The sequence below is a fragment of the Aquarana catesbeiana genome, linkage group LG01 (assembly GCF_042186555.1).
Source record: "Aquarana catesbeiana isolate 2022-GZ linkage group LG01, ASM4218655v1, whole genome shotgun sequence".
NCBI classification, from domain to species: Eukaryota; Metazoa; Chordata; class Amphibia; order Anura; family Ranidae; genus Aquarana; species Aquarana catesbeiana.
This window is the reverse complement of record NC_133324.1, coordinates 972,004,815-972,024,786: the sequence shown is the minus strand read 5'-3', so window position 1 is coordinate 972,024,786 and position 19,972 is coordinate 972,004,815. Positions and strand designations below refer to the sequence as shown.

Here is a 19,972-nt window from a genome sequence, read left to right as displayed (position 1 = left end):
TTACATTGTAGCAAAGTGTCATTTCTTCAGTGTTGTCACATGAAAAGATAGAAGAAAATATTTACAAAAATGTTAGGAGTGTACTCACTTTTGTGAGATACTGTAAGTAACAGTAGACCAAAAGGGCCCCAAATATAACTGTGAAATATTCTTTTTATAACAAGAATCCTGGTTCTGAGCATTGACTGACATGTTCTGCTTCCCTTTTCAGATGTAGAGTTTGTTTGTTTTGGTGACCTTAGCTGAATTATTTGCACCCACACCAGTGAAACTCACGAACACAGGAAACTGTGCCTGGTATGTAAATCAAAGTTTCCACATGGCTGCCCACTGTGAGTTCAGCTTCACAATGTCTGAAGAATGAAACCTACCCTAAGTATTGGTATAACCACCAGAGACGAGCTGCCATTGATGAGCACAGATGGCTGTGGTCTACGCTGACCTGAGGTTTTCCCGAACTGCCCTCCCACCACAGAAAGGTCAGTATGTTCAAACGGGGCCAGTTTCAGGGGTATTTCTAGTAATACTTGCAGGGGGAGATGAATTGTCATACAAGTGGTTTTCATATTGGGGCCATTCTTCATTGGGATACCAACAAATATCACCAGAAGGTCAGAAGCTGGAAGGCAGATGTTTAGTCTTTAGCTGTAAAATTGATACCAGGGGCGGATCCAGAGCCTAGTCTCGGGAGGGGCACTGCCATAAAATTTTGCGGGCAATTTGTCAAGGCAATGGCTGGTGTTGGCGCTTCAATCATCACAGCACCATGGTTGATGTGGTGTCAGGATGATTGAAGCGCATTATTTATATTATTACATTGTAATGTAAAATGAAATTGTTCAACTCACCATAATGCAGAATCATTGGGAGCCCTGAGCGTGTCACTTGCTACCGTCGCCTGCCACCAGATGCAGCGTGTCACTTGCCAATGTCGCCTGCCACAAGATGCGGATTGTCACTTGCCAATGTCGCCTGCCAAAACATGCGGATTGTCACTTGCCAGTGGATGTGTCCCAGAGTGAGGGCGGGCAGTGAGAGATTATGTAACTCATTTCCTCATGTAACTCATCAGAATATGCATGCAAAAGCATGTTGCATTGCGGCCATCTTGGTACACCCTCACTTGTCAGCAGTAAGACTAGAGTTAGCAGTCGGCAAGCAGACATCTTTATACACCCACCGGAGTCTTGCTTTTCACAGTTATTTTTAACAGTAAACTCAGCTTATTTAGTGAAATATAAGTTGAGTTTACTGTTAAAAATAACTGTGATAAGCAAGACTCTGGTGGGTGTATAAAGATGTCCGCTTGCCGACTTACAAACACTAGGCTTACTGTGGACGAGTGCGGGAGTACCAAGATGGCCGCGACGCAACGTCCCTTCAGTCACATGTTCAGAAGGGGAGCGGCTTCAACACCTGCCTGCTCGCTGCCTTGCTCAGCCTCAGTCACGCGCCAGCCGCCCGGCCCCGCCCCGGGGCGGCGGCATGATTACTCACTCACCCGCCGGCAGGGGAGGGCTGGCAGCCTTAGGCCTGGGGGGCAAGTCCAGTCAAGTGGCCCACAGAACCACCAACCCACAGGCCAGCTCCCAGCAGGACCCACAGCCCATTGGAGTTACTGAATTACTACCAAACTTCCAGTGCTGCAAATCAAATGTACAGTGCAAAGCAATACACTTAAAACAAACAGTCCACAAGAGAGCTACTGCTCTTGTGCACATTGCTGGATCAAGATGAGGCTCAAGCAAGTGGATGACAGATTCCTCCCTTCACACGAGTGGGTGGATGTGGGAATCTCCCCTCACTGGGACATTGTATTCTGACAGTAGGGACTGTCCCCTTTCAGAATACACTGGTGCTGTTTGGCTGCAAGCAGCTAATTGAGCAATGATTTCCAGCAGAAGATGATATAACAATGGGTTCCTGCCTAACAGTGAGGGCTACACACAGATCAAAATTCAGCCCCCGCTGAAACCGGTGAATTCTGATCTGTGTTTACCCAACTTTACCTTATCCCTTGCTTCAGCGGGCTCTCTGCAGTTCTGTCCCCTGCAGCTCCTGTGTATGTTGGGAATGACATTGGTCACACTCCAACCTCCACTTCATATATGTGATGATGTCTAGGGAGGAGAACACTGGAGCTGGCTGGAGCATAGAATCAGGTAAGAAAAAAAAGACTATACCCCTTCTCCCCCTCCCCCACACTGCAAGAGTGGACTTCTGTACTTTTTTGGAGTTGAGCTGGGATATCATCACATCCTTTGCTGTGCATTCTTATATTCTTGAATAGTTTAGGAATTAGTGTGACACTTCAGGTGCTACATAGATGTAATCCACATACACATTATATCTTCTAAAAATAATTATTTTTAGAAGATATAAAGTGTATGTGGATTACATTTATGTAGCACCTGAAATGTCACACTAATTCCTAACCTATTCAGAGAATTTTACTTTCACTTTCAATAAACCTGCACTGAAAAGTACAGAGCAGGCTCACATTACAGTATGCAGGGCAGTGGAGACTTACAGTAGCAGAGGATCCAGCCTCCCATCCGTGCTGTACACATCTTCACTCCGCCCTGGAGGAGGTCCCTGCTGTGTGCTGCTGGGCGGGACCCAATAATCGATGCTGAAGTGTGAGGTTCTTACTGCCCCGCCCACATGATGTACTGCCGCTGGGACTGTACCAGCTCCGATCTGGGAGGGGGGGACTCAAGAAGGGAGCCTGGAAAGGGGTGTATCTGCTGGCACAGAGCAATGAGAAGGGGTACATAATCTTTGTTTTTGGCAGGAAACCGGGGTATACAAGTGTTACAATTAGATTTTGTTGACAGAATTTCCTGCTCACAACCTGGCGCTCCTCCCATTCCTTGTACCGATCCTGCTTGCAGCTATCCAGTGCCCTGCCCAGCCCGAGCCAGTGACTCACGCCCCGCCTCTGCCTGCCTCTGAAGACTCCGTCTCCGGGAGTTGTAGTTTCCGGGTGCTGCGCACCGCTGCTTAGTTCTCTTCACCCATCGCCACCTGGAACTTGAGCGCGGTCCGGACTACAACTCCCGGAATGCAGCGCGAGAGGAACACAGCCAATCGGCGGCCGCCGTGGTCGACCTCCTGCATAAAAAAAAAAAATGTCAGCAGCCATGAAAGTGCCCGTTTTTAAATATAAGTTAGGAGGCCTGAGGGGAAATTTCCACCCTGCCCCCCGGCCCTGCCCGTAGACTCACCTGCTCGTATGTTCTCGGGGGGTGCAATTGCCCCATTGCCCCCCCCCTGGATCCGCCCCTGATTGATACTTTGTAGTTAGATACTTTTTATTATTTTAACCACTTCAGCCCCGGAAGGATTTACCCCCTTCCTGACCAGAGCACTTTTTACAATTTGGCACTGCCTCGCTTTAATTGCTAATTGCGCGGTCATGCAATGCTGTACCCAAACGAAATTTGCATCCTTTTCTTCCCACAAATAGAGCTTTCTTTTGATGGTATTTGATCACCTCTGCCATTTTTATTTTTTGCGCTATACACGGAAAAAGACCGAAAATTTTGAAAAAAAATGATATTTTCTAATTTTTGTTCTAAAAAAAATCCAATAAACTCAATTTTAGTCATACATTTAGGCCAAAATGTATTCGGCCACATGTCTTTGGTAAAAAAATGTCAATAAGCGTATATTTATTGGTTTGCGCAAAAGTTATAGCGCCTACAAACTAGGGTACATATTCTGGAATTTACACAGCTTTTAGTTTATGACTGCCTATGTCGTTTCTTGAGGTGCAAAAATGGCAGGGCAGTACAAAACCCCCACAAATGACCCCATTTTGGAAAGTAGACACCCCAAGGAAATTGCTGAGAGGCATGTTGAGCCCATTGAATATTCATTTTTTTTGTCCCAAGTGATTGAATAATGACAAAAAAAAAAAAAAAATTACAAAAAGTTGTCACTAAATGATATATTGCTCACACAGGCCATGGGCATATGTGGAATTGCACCCCAAAATACATTTAGCTGCTTCTCCTGAGTATGGGGATACCACATGTGAGGGACTTTTTGGGAGCCTAGCCGCGTACGGGGCCCCGAAAACCAATCACTGCCTTCAAGATTTCTAAGGGCGTAAATTTTTGATTTTACTCCTCACTACCTATCACAGTTTTGAAGGCCATAAAATGCCCAGATGGCATAACCCCCCCCCCCAAATGACCCCATTTTGGAAAGTAGACACCCCAAGCTATTTGCTTTGAGGCATGTTGAGTCCATGGAATATTTTTTATTTTGACACAAGTTGCGGGAATGTGACACATTTTTTTTTGTTTTTTGTTTTTTTGCACAAAGTTGTCACTAAATGATATATTGCTCACACAGGCCATGGACATATGTGGAATTGCACCCCAAAATACATTTAGTTGCTTCTCCTGAGTATGGGGATACCACATGTGTGGGACTTTTTAGGAGCCTAGCCGCGTACGGGGCCCCGAAAACCAATCACCGCCTTCAGGATTTCTAAGGGTGTAAATTTTTGATTTCACTCTTCACTGCCTATCAAAGTTTCGGAGGCCATGGAATGACCAGGTGGCACAAACCCCCCCAAATGATCCCATTTTGGAAAGTAGACACCCCAAGCTATTTGCTGAGAGGCATGGTGAGTATTTTGCAGCTCTCATTTGTTTTTGAAAATGAAGAAAGACAAGAATTTTTTTTTTTTTTTTCTTTTTTCAATTTTCAAAACTTTGTGACAAAAAGTGAGGTCTGCAAAATACTCACTATACCTCTCAGCAAATAGATTTGGGTGTCTACTTTCCAAAATGGGGTCATTTGGGGGGGTTTTTTGCCACCTGGGCATTCCATGGCCTCCGAAACTGTGATAGGCAGTGAAGAGTGAAATCAAAAATTTACGCCCTTAGAAAGCCTGAAGGCGGTGCTTGGTTTTCGGGGTCCCGTGCGCGGCTAGACTCCCAAAAAGTCCCACACATGTGGTATCCCCATACTCAGGAGAAGCAACAGAATGTATTTTGGGGTGTAATTTCACATATTACCATGGCATGTTTGAGCAATATATCATTTAGTGACAACTTTGTGCAAAAAAAAAAAAAAAAATTTGTCTCTTTCCCGCAACTTGTGTCACAATATAAAATATTCCATGGACTCGACATGCCTCTCAGCAAATAGCTTGGGGTGTCTACTTTCCAAAATGGGGTCATTTGGGGGGGTTTTGAACTGTCCTGGCATTTTATGCACAACATTTAGAAGATTATGTCACACATCACCCACTCTTCTAACCACTTGAAAACAAAGCCCTTTCTGACACTTTTTGATTACATGAAAAAATTATTTTTTTTTTGCAAGAAAATTACTTTGAACCCCCAAACATTATATATTTTTTTAAAGCAAATGCCCTACAGATTAAAATGGTTGGTGTTTCATTTTTTTTTTTTTCACACAGTATTTGCGCAGCGAATTTTCAAACGCATTTTTTGGGGAAAAAACACACTTTTTTAAATTTTAATGCACTAAAACACACTACATTGCCCAAATGTTTGATGAAATAAAAAAGATGATCTTAGGCCGAGTACATGGATACCAAACATGACATGCTTTAAAATTGCGCACAAACGTGCAGTGGCAACAAAATTAGTACATTTTTAAAAGCCTTTAAAAGCCGTTACAGGTTACCACTTTAGATTTACAGAGGAGGTCTACTGCTAAAATCACTGCCCTTGATCTGGCCTTCGCGGTGATACCTCACATGCATGGTGTAATTGCTGTTTACATTTGACGCCAGACCGACGCTTGCGTTTGCCTTAGCGTGAGAGCAGGGGGAACAGGGGTGCTTTTTTTCTTTATTATTTTTTTGCTTTTTTTATCTTATTTTTAAACTGTTCCTTTCATTTTTTTTTTTTAATCATTTTTATTGTTATCTCAGGGAATGAAAATATCCCCTATGATAGCAATAGGTAGTGACAGGTACTCTTTTTTGAAAAAATTGGGGTCTATTAGACCCTAGATTTCTCCTCTGCCCTCAAAGCATCTGACCACACCAAGATCGGTGTGATAAAATGCTTCCCCAATTTCCCAATGGCGCTGTTTACATCCGGTGAAATCTAAGTCATGAAATGCTCGTAGCTTCCGGTTTCTTAGGCCATAGAGATGTTTGGAGCCACTCTGGTCTCTGATCAGCTCTATGGTCAGCTGGCTGAATCACCGGCTGCATTCTCAGGTTCCCTGTTGAGACAGGAGAGCCAGAGAAAAACACGGAAGATGGTGGGGGGGGGCATTCCCTCCCATTGCTTGTAAAAGCAGTCTAGAGGCTAATTAGCCGCTAGGATTGCTTTTACATGAAAGCCGACCGCTGTCTGAAAAGAATGATACCAAGATGATATCTAAACCTGCAGGCATCATTCTGGTATAACCATTCAAAGTCGTGAATGGCGTACCTGAAGACAAAAAAATGGTTAACAATAAAGCACAGTAAACTGTAAAGTATAAAAAATTGCATACCTGAAAAGCAAACATGATAAAACATAATAACAATAAAACATTGCAGAATAGAATACAGTAAAAAAGAGCAGAACAATAGAGAGAGAATAGAGAGAGAGAGAATAGAGAGAACAATAAAACGACAACTATTTTTTTTTTATTTTATATTTTTGTTTGTGTTTTTTTTTTTTTTTTACACTTTTTTTTTGTAACTGTAACTTTTATAACTGTAACTGGTTCCAGGTTCGGGTCTCTCAAAATGCGATGGCATCTTGGGAGACCCTGTGAAAGTGTGCCCAGTCTGTGCAATGATGTACCCTACGCTAATACTCAACTAGTGTATGGTAGCGTTCAAAACATTCACCAATGCAAAGACCAGGATTGTCAGGACAGGAGGGACAATAATAGCGGGTGTCACGCCTATATCCGCACTTGCTGCAGACACGACATCTTTTTTGGGGGGTTCGTTGGGTAGGGGTACTCGGGAGGACATAAAGAAAATGCCTCTCATGCAGCCGACTGCATTTGGTTGGGGATGTGAATGGGGGAAGTACGGGCGCTGCAGAAGCGGTGGGTTCCCAATTAGGATTGGCGAATGCAGCAGGAAGGGCATTATGGGCACGACGGGCCTGTGTTTGTCTTTTTGGTGGCAGCGGGACATTACTTGTGCTTGCCACCTCACCAGCTTGAACTGCACTTATGGGCTCGCCACGTCACCAAGTGTTACTGCAGTGCTGGTTTGACTACGACCGGGGTGTACTTGGCCACTGATGCTTGCCAGTTCACCAAATGCTACCAAAAAAACTGTTAGCAATCACAGGGATCAGGCCTGACTCTGCGAACGCTGCAGTTATGCGTTTAGTGTTTTGTAAGTGACAGTGATCGATCGATACTGCACTTGGGTGGGCTGGGCTGGGCCGGGCGGAGGGGCAAAACACAGGTGCTAGCAGGTATCTGGGCTGATCCCGCTAACGCTGCATTTTTGGGAACCCTAAACTGCTGGGGACGCTAGTATAGATCTGATCGGATCAGATATTGATCTGTTCAGATACTCTACCACTAAGGGAGGCGTATGCTGCGTGCGTGGGTGTTAGCGGTACTGGCGCTAATCTGACGCTGCCTGGGGCGACGCATATCACCGCCGGGCGTTCAGGGGGCTAAACCTTTATTCGGTAATAAACGACGGGTGCCCTGACACTATAAAAAATAAACGAACTAACCAGCGTCACCCGTAACACTTATACGGTGATCAGTGGTGAAAGGGTTAACTAGGGGGCAATCAAGGGGTTAAAACATTTATTAGATAGTATATGGGGGTCCCTGACGCTATAAAACGCTGACGGCGAACCTAAATATTTACGTCCCTAACTAGCATCACCAGCGACACTAATACAGCGATCAGAAAAATGATCGCTTAGCGACACTGGTGACGGAGAGTGATCAAGGGGTTAAAACTTTATTAGGGGGGGTTAGGGGGGTACCCTAGACCTAAAGGGGGCTAACCCTAACTGCCCTACCACTTCTAACTGTCACAAACTGACACCATGCAGTAATCAGGAAAAAAAAAAAACTGCTTGACGGGGGGGGGGGTGGTGATTGGGGGGTGATCGGGGGGGGGGATCAGGGGTGTAAAGTGTGCCTGCCATGTTCTACTGTTTGTGTGTGTGTTTGTGCACTCACTCAGTTGTCTTCTCTCCTCGGCACTGGAACAGAAACTGCCGAGTCGAGGAGAGATGACATCACATCCTCATTGGCTGGGAGCGATCGCGAGGGGGGGGCCACGAATGGATGGCCTCCCCCTCACCTCTGATCGCTCCCAGGCCAAAGCCGACCGCCGCTGGCACCGGAGGGGGTCCGATCGGACCCCCCGCCCGCGGGAGGCAATCACGTACCAGGTACGTGATTTTGCCTGCCCGTGCCATTCTGCAGACGTATATCTGCGTTAGGCGGTCGGCAAGTGGTTAACGACTGCGAGTCCAGGTTAATTTTTTTTATTTTTTGCCCGTCTTTGTTTGTTTTTTTGCTAGAAAATTACTTAATACCCCCAAACAATTATAGATTTTCTTGGCTTGATAGTTGTCTCATGATATTTGGACAACTGTTTATCAGACTCATTTGGGGTTTTAGAGTACACAAGCACAATGTAACACCCAACTTTTGGGGTAAAATATAAAAGATGGAGTTATATTGACTAAGTAGACTAAACATGCCAAGCCTTAAAACTGTGCATGCCTGGGATATGGGGAAAAACCACAGCACCCCAAATTGTCCATAGGTGACGCTTTACCCACTTAAGGACCGAGCCTCTTTTTGAGATTTGTTGTTTACAAGTTAAAAACTGTTTTTTTTTGCTAGAAAATTACTTAGAACCCCCAAACATTATACATTTTTTTTTCTAACACCCAAGAGAATAACATGGCGGTCATTGCAATACTTTCTGTCACACCGTATTTGCGCAGCGGTCTTGCAAGCGCACTTTTTAAAAAAAAAATACACTTTTTTAATTAAAAAATAAGACAACAGTAAAGTTAGCCAAATTTTTTTTTATATTGTGAAAGATAATGTTACGCCGAATAAATTAATACCCAACATGTCACGCTTCAAAATTGCGCCCACTCGTGGAATGGCGACAAACTTTTACCCTTAAAAATCTCCATAGGCAACGTTTAAAAAAATTCTACAGGTTGCATGTTTTAAGTTACAGAGGAGATCTAGGGCTAGAATTATTGCTCTCGCTCTACCGATCGCAGCGATACCTCACATGTGTGGTTTGAACACCGTTTTCATATGCGGGCGCTACTGAAGTATGCGTTCGCTTCTGCACGTGAGCTCGGTGGGATGGGGCGGTTTAAAAAAAAATATTTTTTTCTTATTTATTTTACCTTTTATTTTTTATTTTTACACTGTTTTTTTTTTTTTTTTTAAATGTGTCTCTTTTATTCCTATTACAAAGAATGTAAACATCCCTTGTAATAGAATAAAAGCATGACAGGACCTCCTAAATATAAGATCATGGGGTCAAAAAGACCTCAGATCTCATATTTACACTAAAATGCAATAAAAAATAATTTAAAAAAAAGTTGTCATTTAAAAAAATAATTAAAAAAAAACGGAAAATGGCATGCTTTTCCCAGCATACCTTTTCAACCTTTACAGAATAGATCTGGGTGCCTTGTCATCAGTGGGCTTCGGAGGAATGACTATTCAGTCTTCTGTCCCATTTGAAAAAATATATATATATTATATATAAAATAATTATTTTGGTTTGTTAAGTAGAACCCACCCTGTCAGCTAGGATATGTATCACTAGTATGCTGCCATGGTGGCGTCAGGAAAATGGAAAATTGAATCATACTTACCGTAATTTTCCTTTCCTGACGCCAATCCATGGCAGCATACTAGTGATAGGCTCCGCCTTTCTCCCCTCCCTCAGGACCAATGAAATAGCATAAATTAAAGGCCAGTTAGGCCCTGCCCCATTCTTCGTAATTAGCTAGATACCAAAACGCACAAGGGTGGGTCCGTATGCTGCCATGGATTGGCGTCAGGAAAGGAAAATTATGGTAAATAACCCCCGTTAGACTTACAGGTAACGGTATTTCCAGGAACCTTCCAGGACAGCTACTTGAGAGATGATCGGCTCCGCCCTCTACAGGAAACACAAATCAGATAGAATTTAAAAGGCCCCTCCCTTTCCTCTGACCCTCAGTTGTTTAGGAGATCAAGTAACCTCCACCGAAGGTGCACTCGGCAGAAAAAAAAAATAGAAACATAAAACACACCACCACCAGGAAAACATAGTTGACCAGTGAAAAAATAGAATAGGGTGGGAATATAGACGCTGTCCTGGAAGGTTCCTGGAAATACCGTTACCGGTAAGTCTAACGGGGGTTTCCCCCCCCTCACCTTCCAGGACAGCTACTTGAGAGGATAAGCAAGATATTATACCTTAGGGAGGGACGACAGCCTGAAGCACTTTCCTACCAAAGGAAAGGTCCTGGCTGGAAAGCATCTGAACTCTAAAATGCTTGACAAATGCATGAGAGGAGGACCAGACGGCAGCTTTAGAGATATCTTCCCATGAAGCTCCCGCTCTTTCTGCCCATGATGTGGCCATGGATCTCGTTGAATGGGCCCTAATTCTAGAAGGAGGGGTGCGACCTGACGCTTTATATGCCTCACAGATAGCTCCCCTAATCCACCTAGCAATAGAACTTTTAGATGCTTTGGACCCCTTCTTGGGGCCACTGAACAAAACTAACAGTTGGGAGGAACTCCTAAACCCACTGGTCATTTCTAGATAAAGTAGAAGACATCTCTTTACGTCTAAAAGACCAAACCTTTCCTCTTCCGCATTTTTGGGAGAGGTGCAGAAACTAGGGAGGACTACCTCCTGGGACCTATGAAAGTTGGAAGTTGCAAATTCTATCCGATTTGTGTTATTTCTGTAGAGGGCGGAGCCGATCATCTCTCAAGTAGCGATCCTGGAAGGTGAGGGGGGAAATGGTACAATTTTCCGTTTTCCTGACGCCACCATGGCAGCATACTAGTGATACATATCCTAGCTGACAGGGTGGGTTCTACTTAGCAAACCAAAATAATTTTTTATATATATATATATATATATATATATATATTTTTTTTTTTACTTTTTTATTTTTTTTTTTTTTCAAATGGGACAGAAGACTGAACAGTCATTTCTCTGAAGCCCACTGATGACAAGGCCCCCAGATCTATTCTGTAAAGGTTGAAAAGGTATGCTGGGAAAAGCATGCCACTTTCCTGTAGAATGAATCCATAGATGCTTTCAACTGGGCCGCCTATGAGGCCTCAACCCCTCTGGAAGAGGATGCATCCTGTCACTGAAGGAGGCTCACGACCCATTTCCCATCTGCACAACCAATCTTGCTAAAGTCCAGTAGGCAACCTCTCTTGCCTGATGAATTCCATCTGGAACAGTGAAAGACTTATCATATGAACTGAAAAGAGCAATTGTGGACAGAAACTTCTTTCAAGCTCTGGGAATGACCAATTTGTGTGGTTTTCTTGCTTGAACGTCTGGAAAGTTAGGCAATGGACAGATGATTGATAGATGGAGGGCTGTCGCTACCTCTGATATAAGCTGAACTACAGGATGCAGCTCTACTGTAACAAAAGCAATATGCTTTTCTGAAGCTCTAAGGGCTTGAAACTCAAACTGACTTCTGTTTGACGATTTGTGCTAAATACTGGTTAGTAAGCGATGTCTTAAACCGAACACTGCCCTGTTGGAGTAAACAGTTGAACTAAACCCCAACAGCATCGAAAGATTTTATTTGTGAAAGATTCTCTCTCGCGGTTGACGAAACCTCCTGACTGTCTTCAAAATTTTGCAAACTAAAGGGCCTTTGGCCAAATTAAACCTTGTTCTTGCTGACACCTGCAACCTCAAAAGAGTATAGGGTAAGGTTCATGTCCAAGAAGACCAGAACAGCTGCCACCAGAGGCGCAGTAAGAATAATATCTTGCCATGCAAAATAGAAAAAAAAGACAAGTTTGTTCCAGATCTTGGCATAGAGGCTGTTAGTAGAGTGCCTTTCGCACCCCCCAAAGTAGAGCTCACTCTTGGAGCAACTCTGGAGCAATCTAGGTTCTGCGGCTTCCCCTTCCCGCTATTATGCTTGCATCTCTGATCTGTGCATGTGTGAAGGGGAATCGACTTCTGTACTCTGAAGTAGATAGCCAGGAAGCACCAAGACCCCTGTGGTCAGAATGGAGGGGTGGTCGTGACTACCATGCTCATTCTTGACAGCTTCCAGAGGAATTTCATTAGGAGAGAAGTTGGGGAAAAACATATACAGTAGGCTTCATTGCAGTTTCATGGAGAAACTCAGCTTCTGTTCTCTGCTTTGGGGAGTGGAAACCGAGTCAGACCTCTTCTTAAATTGGCATTTTCTGTGAGAAGCAAAGAAGCCTGTCTGTGGTAGGCCACCTGTGGACAAGCCTCCCCCTCATGCTCTGGCAAGCTTGCATGATGGACAGTATGTCCGTGTATTCCAGTCCCCTAGCAGGTAACAACAAGTGTCTGGGGAATGCCCAGGAAAAAGCCAAAGTCTACTTACCACCAGCTTGCAGACAACCAAATTGACCTATCTAACAGTAAGCGTTAAAAAAGGGGTTTAGTCCGCACGCATTTGCAAACGCATGCGTGAGCCACAGAGCCACGTCACGGCACCCTTGTATCTGTGGTCCTAACACTAAACTATGAGTGTCCCCACAGTGGAGGCACATGCATTTAATGGATAAATGCATGGTAGGTAAATTGCTTCCAGAATTTGCTGGTGATCTTCCTACCCAGACATTCTGGGTTCTACATCTCTCAATAGCATATTGCCGCAAGATCCTCCCTGGAGCTGAAAATATGCAATTGCTGTCCTGTTGCTCAAGCGCAAGATGATTGGTCACCCTTGATTCTGTGTAGCAAGGTCAAAGTGATAAAAAAGGCTGCCTGACCTTCCAGCGCTTTCGAGACTACCTTCCTTGGCTAGCAAACTCTGCTTGCCTTGACCGACAGACCCTTGCAGTGCGCCTTCCAGGCTGTCTTGCCGATATGATTCATCACATTGATCCAGTCAGATGGTTCGTGACATCCTTAAGCTCTTTCCATCACCACAGACCGCTATACATACTGCGTGACACTGACCATAGCTGCGCCGAATCCTGTTTCCTCCGTTGTAGTTGAAACTAGCAACGGTGCCCATGTACCCAAGGTATTTTTGGTATGAATGACAACATTACGGCCAGGAGGCTGAGACACCTCGAAGTCGTCCAGGAAGTAGAGGCATCTGATCTCAGAATTCTCCTTATGACCACCACCGTCCTTTTCTGATGCAAGCAAAACAGAGGAACCAGTAAAGCCCCCACAGGCACTATAACTGTTGGAAAGCAAAAGTTGGCCTTTTTTTTATGTAGAAAGGAATGAGACCCAGGTAGTGGCGAATCTGGAGACCCTGTTCTCCAAGAGGAACTGACACGGCACTGAAACCTCTGTGAATATTCTTAGAGATATTCATAGGCTAAAAGGTAGGCTGATAAAGTGGAGATGTGTCCAACCAATCGCCAAAATTACTTACTTTGGAATAAAAAGGAAAAGGAAAAATTTTGGGGATGTAAGGCTAAGAATCCTGACGATCTAGCGAAAGCCTCCAGCCATCTGCTGCAAGCGAATGCTTCTCTCCAACCCCCGCGACCTACAAACAGGGGTGGGTAGGAAACCTACAATCTCTCCTGTGAGATGGGACCAGGACAGCTCCCCTCTGAGTCTGAAGTGTCTGTAAGTATTGTAACCGTCGTGGTTGCGGTGGATCTGGCAGCTCTGAGGGGGAGAAAAAGGTCCGGAGAGGGAACAGTGAGGAATCCACCAAAGTGACCATGAGTGCCTATCTTCCAAGGATCTGCACAATCCACTGTCCAGTAACCCGTGATGCGTGCCCACTGGGACTTACCTTAAAAGTCTGGGCATGCACCCGGTAAAAGGGTTTTGTGGGTACTTGTGGTACACCCAAACATTTTCATTTATGGACCTTATGAAAGGTTTCCCCTAGAGGAGCAGAACCTAGCGGGAGAAACACATTTCTCCCTTTATTTATTATTATTTCTTTTTAGTTATATATTTTTTTTTTTTACTTTCCTGCTTTCTGTTATGGGAGAAGAACAGACCCTCCTCCTGTCACTTCCAACATGGCTGTCTCTGGTTTCATATCAAACAGAGATCTTGCACTATAAAGTGACTATTCCAATTTTGTTTCTAGAAAGCCAAACACAGCTCCGGGTCTCACCCATAGGGTACCCCTAGCCGTAACTGAGTATAGCATTGCCTTGGCCAGGCACCAGGTTGAGACTATTGCTGCTTCCGCAGTGAAATTTGCTGATGCCGGTCCCAAGATATCAGCCCTAAGGATTTCCTCTCCAACCATATCCTGGGAGCAGAATCCCAAAGTACCCGTCACCAAGATAAGGGCCTCTGTTGAGTGACAGGCCCTTCCCAGCTGCCACCCTATTGGACAACAGCCAGTCCCGCTGTAGGCATGGATTTCAGCAATGCTATATCCGCCTTGAATTAAACCAGTTTCCTAATGGAAAAGTGATTGCTCATTGAAAGGGTAAATATAACTTTGTCTTTTAACCCATGTAATGGTCTGCATGACTGCCTGGATACACAGTTCTCCAAAGAAAAACTGACACCAAGTAGCTCCAGATCTTCCTCTGGTGCAAGGGAGCTAAAATCATTTGCAGGCTGCACCCCCTCCTCAGGAGTACTGAGAGGATGAGTGATCCATTAGGCAGGATGTTCTGCTAGTGGCTAGACCCGCAACAAGGGGGCTGACTAGCTAGATTAATTACAGTGATTTTAAAACAGAAGTATTGTGCCACCTTATAAGTAATAAGGACATTCGGTATTACCTGTCAGCTGCAAACTTCAACCAGGCTGACTTCACTCACCAGCCTCCTGGGCATAGGCACTGCGCCACAGGTCCTGCGGGACTCTTGTGTGGGGTGCTGGGTCTGGGAAAGAAGAGCTAAGATGTTTTCCTTGGAACCTCTCTCCTGAGTGGGAGTGGCATCCGAGCTATGCTCCTCTGAAGAACGTCCGCCTTTCTATGGCCTCTGGCTCTGGCCTTTGAGAGTGTGGGCGCGCGGAGCTGAAGCAAATCAAAGCAATCCGCATGAGAGGGCACTCTTTTCCTGAAAACTTACCAACACGGTGGTCCCCACCTAAGTATTGAGGGTCTTTTGTATGGGTGGTGACTGATACTCGAACCGTGGAGAAATGGGACGACCAGCTGAGAGACGGACAGCCACAGAAAGACCGAGAACAGAAAAAATAGATAAGGCAACAGTGACTTCGCTTCTCCCTCTATTAATGTATATCTAAATATATACATACACATATATACATCTACACACTCTCTCCTTTCCCCCTTTTTTTTTTTAAAACAATATGCATACATATATAAATACATGCACATACCGCTCCATATAACACCCCCCCCCCACATACATACATACATACCAACCAACATAAGAACACACACATATATACACAAACATATACATGAATAGGGATGAGCCGAACACCCCCCGGTTCGGTTCGCACCAGAACCCGCGAACGGACCGAAAGTTCGCACGAACGTTAGAACCCCATTGACGTCTATGGGACTCGAACGTTCGAAATCAAAAGTGCTCATTTTAAAGGCTAATTTGCATGGTATTGTCCTAAAAAGGGTTTGGGGACCCGGGTCCTACCCCAGGGGACATGTATCAATGCAAAAAAAACTTTTAAAAACGGCCGTTTTTTCGGGAGCAGTGATTTTAATGATGCTTAAAGTAAAAAAAAAAAAGTGAAATATTCCTTTAAATATCGTACCTGGGGGGTGTCTATAGTATGCCTGTAAAGTGACGCGTGTTTCCCATGTTTAGAACAGTCCCTGCACCAAATGTCATTTTTAAAGGAAAAAATCTCATTTAAAACTGCTTGCGGGTTTAATGTCATGTCGGGTCATGGCAATATGGATGAAAATCAGTGAGACAAACGGCATGGGTACCCCCCAGTCCATTACCAGTCCCTTTGGGTCTTGTATGGATATTAAGGGGAACCCCGCACCCAAATTAAAATAAGGAAAGGTGTGGGGCCACCAGGCCCTATATACTCTGAACAGCAGTATACACAAACAAGACAGGGACTGTAGGTTTGTTGTTAAGTAGAATCTGTTTGTAATTTTGAACATTTTTAACGTGTTTAGCTCCAGCCAAAAAATCTTTTCTAAGCTTTTTGGAAAACATAGGGAAGGGTTATCACCCCTGTGACATTTGTTTTGCTGTCTTTCCTCCTCTTCAGAAGATTTCACCTCACTTTTTTGTCCCAATGAAAAATGTTTTTTGAAAATTTGGGTTTTTTTGTGGAACAAGGATTGGAAAGCATCAGTGGAAAGGAGAACTTGTTTTCCCATATTAACTCTTACAGGAGAGAATTTCCCTTCCTAGGGGTAGATTTCATCTCACTTCCTGTTGTCTCCTTCCGTTTGCAAGTAGGAGTCGTTTGTAAGTTAGATGTTTGAAAGTAGGGTCCTGCCCTATATACTCAGCAGAAATTTGGGCCTTAGGTGTTGCTGTGGCCACAACACTGTAAGCCCTCACAGGGCCCTGCTGTGAAATATTAGATCAAGAATTGTAATTACATGCCCCTGTTGAACAGGAGCTGAAAAATTAGGCCTTAGGCACTGGTGCTGGTGCCACAACACTGCAACCCCTCACAGACACTCTAGTTGGAACGCAGGAACGAGCCCTGCTGCAAATTATTGCTTCAAAAATTGTAATTACACGCCCCTGTTAGACAGGGGCAGAAAAATTGGGCCTTAGGCACTGGTGCTGGTGCCACAACAATGCAACCCCTCACAGACACTCTAGTTGGAACGCAGGAACGAGCCCTGCTGCAAAGTATTGCATCAAAAATTGTAATTACACGCCCCTGTTAGACAGGGGCAGAAAAATTGGGCCCTAGGCACTGGTGCTGGTGCCACAACACTGCAACCCCTCACAGACACTCTAGTTGGAATGCAGGAACGAGCCCTGCTGCAAAGTATTACATCAAAAATTGTAATTACACGCCCCTGTTAAACAGGGGCTGAAAAATTGTGCCTTAGGCACTGGTGGTGGCGCCCAGAACCAAAAATGTTCTTACAAGCTATCAGCGTGATGATTGAGGAGGAAGAGGATAATTACTCAGGGATAGTCACTCAGCATCAGCATAGGCAGTCTTTGAAGGGATCTGAGATTTCAAAAAAAATTATTCGGTTACATCAGCATCAGGTGCTTGGTAGCTGGTGGTGATCCAAGACTCATTCATTTTTATGAAGGTCAGCCGATCGACCGAGTCGGTGGACAGACGCACCCTGTGATCGGTTACCACGCCTCCAGCAGCACTGAATGTGCGTTCCGAAAGAACGCTGGATGCAGGACAGGCCAGTAGCTCAATTGCATACTGTGCAAGCTCTGGCCAGTGATCCATCCTCAAGACCCAGTAACCCAGAGGATTTTCGGTGGGAAAGGTGTCCAAGTCTGATCTTGCCCCTAGGTATTCCTGCACCATGTAAAACAGACGCTGGCGATGGTTGCTGGAACCGATCATACCTTGGGGCTGCGGACCAAAAAATTGTCTGAACGCATCGGTCAGACGGCCACCTTCTCCACCGCTCCTTCTTTGACTGACCGAAGCCTCAGCAACACGTTGTCCAGAAACAGGAGTTTGTAACCTCCCAGTCTCTGGGAACGCGTTGCACAGACCTTTCTGCAAGGCCTCCCGAAGATGTTTCATCCTCTGCTCCCTCTGCGATGGCAAGATAAGGTCCGCAACCTTACCCTTGTAACGTGGATCAAGGAGGGTTGCCAGCCAGTATTGGTCCTTCTCCTTGATACCACGAATACGAGGATCCTTACGCAGGCTTTGCAGGATCAGGGAGGCCATGCAGCGTAGGTTTGCTGAGGCATTCGGTCCGGAGTCCTCTGGGTCACTAAGAACGACATGGTCCGCAGCCACCTCCTCCCAGCCACGTACAAGTCCATGTGTTTCTTGGGACTGATCCCTTAAAGACTGCTGCTGATGCTGAGTGCCAGGCTCCACCTCCATACTGACACAATCTTCCTCCTCCTCCTCTTCCTCCTCGTCCTCTTCCTGTGTGATCGGCGGGCACGCAGGAACACTGTCTGGATAAAGGGGGCCTTGAGAGCTAAGGAAGTCCTCCTCTTCCTGCCTCTGTTCTGCCTCAAGTGCCCTGTCCATTATTCCACGCAGCGTGTGCTCCAACAGGTGGACAAGGGGGACAGTGTCACTGATGCATGCACTGTCACTGCTCACCATCCTCGTGGCCTCCTCGAATGGTGACAGGACAGTGCATGCATCCCTGATCATGGCCCACTGGCGTGGGGAAAAAAAACCAAGCTCCCCTGACCCTGTCCTGGTGCCATAGTCGCACAGGTACTCATTGATGGCCCTCTGCTGCGTGTGCAGCCGCTGCAGCATGGCCAACGTTGAGTTCCACCTGGTGGGCATGTCACAGATTAGGCGGTTCTTGGGCAGGTTAAACTCCTTTTGGAGGTCCGTCAGCCGAGCACTGGCATTATATGACCGGCGGAAATGCACACAGACTTTCCTGGCCTGCCTCAGGACATCCTGTAAGCCCGGGTACCTGCCCAAGAACCGCTGCACCACCAAGTTAAGGACGTGAGCCAAACAGGGCACATGGGTCATTTGTCCCTGTCGGAGGGCAGAGAGGAGGTTGGTGCCATTGTCGCAAACCACCATTCCTGCCTTAAGTTGGCGTGGCGTCAACCACCTCTGAACCTGCCCCTGCAGAGCTGACAGAACCTCTGCCCCAGTGTGGCTCCTGTCCCCCAAGCACACCAGCTCAAGCACCGCATGGCATCTTTTGGCCTGCGTACTTGCGTAGCCCCTTGAACGCCTACGGAGCACCGCTGGTTCCGAGGAAGAGGCCATGGAGGAAGAAGAAGAGGAGGGGGTGGAGGAGAGAGGTGTGTCACAATCAGCATTTTGGAGGCGTGGTGGCGGAACAACCTCCAACACTACTGCACCTTGTCCTGCATCCTTCCCAGCTGCCAGCAGAGTCACCCAATGCGCCGTGAAACTTAGGTAACGTCCCTGTCCATGCCTGCTGGACCATGAGTCAGCGGTAATATGCACCTTACCGCTGACCGCCCTGTCCAGCGAGGCATGGACATTGCCTTCCACATGCCGGTAGAGAGCCGGAATCGCCTTCCGTGAGAAAAAGTGGCGTTTGGGTACCTGCCACTGAGGAACCGCACATTCCACAAACTCACGGAAGGGGGCAGAGTCTACCAACTGAAAAGGCAGCAGTTGAAGTGCTAGCAATTTTGCCAAGCTAGCATTCAACCGCTGGGCATGTGGATGGCTGGGAGCAAACTTCTTTCGGCGGTGCAGCAGCTGGGGCAGGGAAATTTGCCTGGTACAATCTGACGTCGGTGTACCAAAAGCAGATTGCCCACAAGTACTTGGCTGTGACACACCTAATTCTACACCTTCATTCCTCTCACTGCAGGTCTCAGAGAGGACTGAAGGTCTAGTGGGGTTGGAAATCTCAGCTGATGAGGAGCAAGGAGAGATCCTCTTTGTTCTTTGGTGTGGGTCTTTTAGATACGCTTGCCAACGAACTGCATGGCAGGTCAACATATGTCTGGTCAAGCATGTGGTACCCAAGCGGGAGATATTTTGGCCACGCGAGATACGCTTGAGACATATGTTGCAAATAGCAGCGGTGCGATCTGATGCACTCGTCTCAAAAAAGGCCCACACCAAAGAACTTTTTGAATAACGCGCAGAGACTGCAGCGCCCTGCACATGTGGAGCTTTGGGGTGTGATGCAGTCAATGTGCTGCCCTTAGGCTGGCCCCTGGAGGGCATCCTGCCTCGTTGGTGATGTGCTGC

The 19,972-nt window shown here is 45.9% G+C and overlaps 1 protein-coding gene across 1 annotated transcript in view; it reads left to right on the top strand.

The window, feature by feature from the left end:
* The first annotated feature begins 212 nt into the window (after positions 1-212).
* Positions 213-19,972, top strand: part of LOC141123171 (uncharacterized) — a 100,252-nt gene continuing 80,492 nt past the window's right edge. The window contains exon 1 of the mRNA XM_073612034.1: positions 213-479. Within this exon, the coding sequence (XP_073468135.1) occupies positions 422-479 (58 nt within the window). The 5' untranslated portion in view covers positions 213-421. The remainder of the gene's footprint in view (positions 480-19,972) is intronic.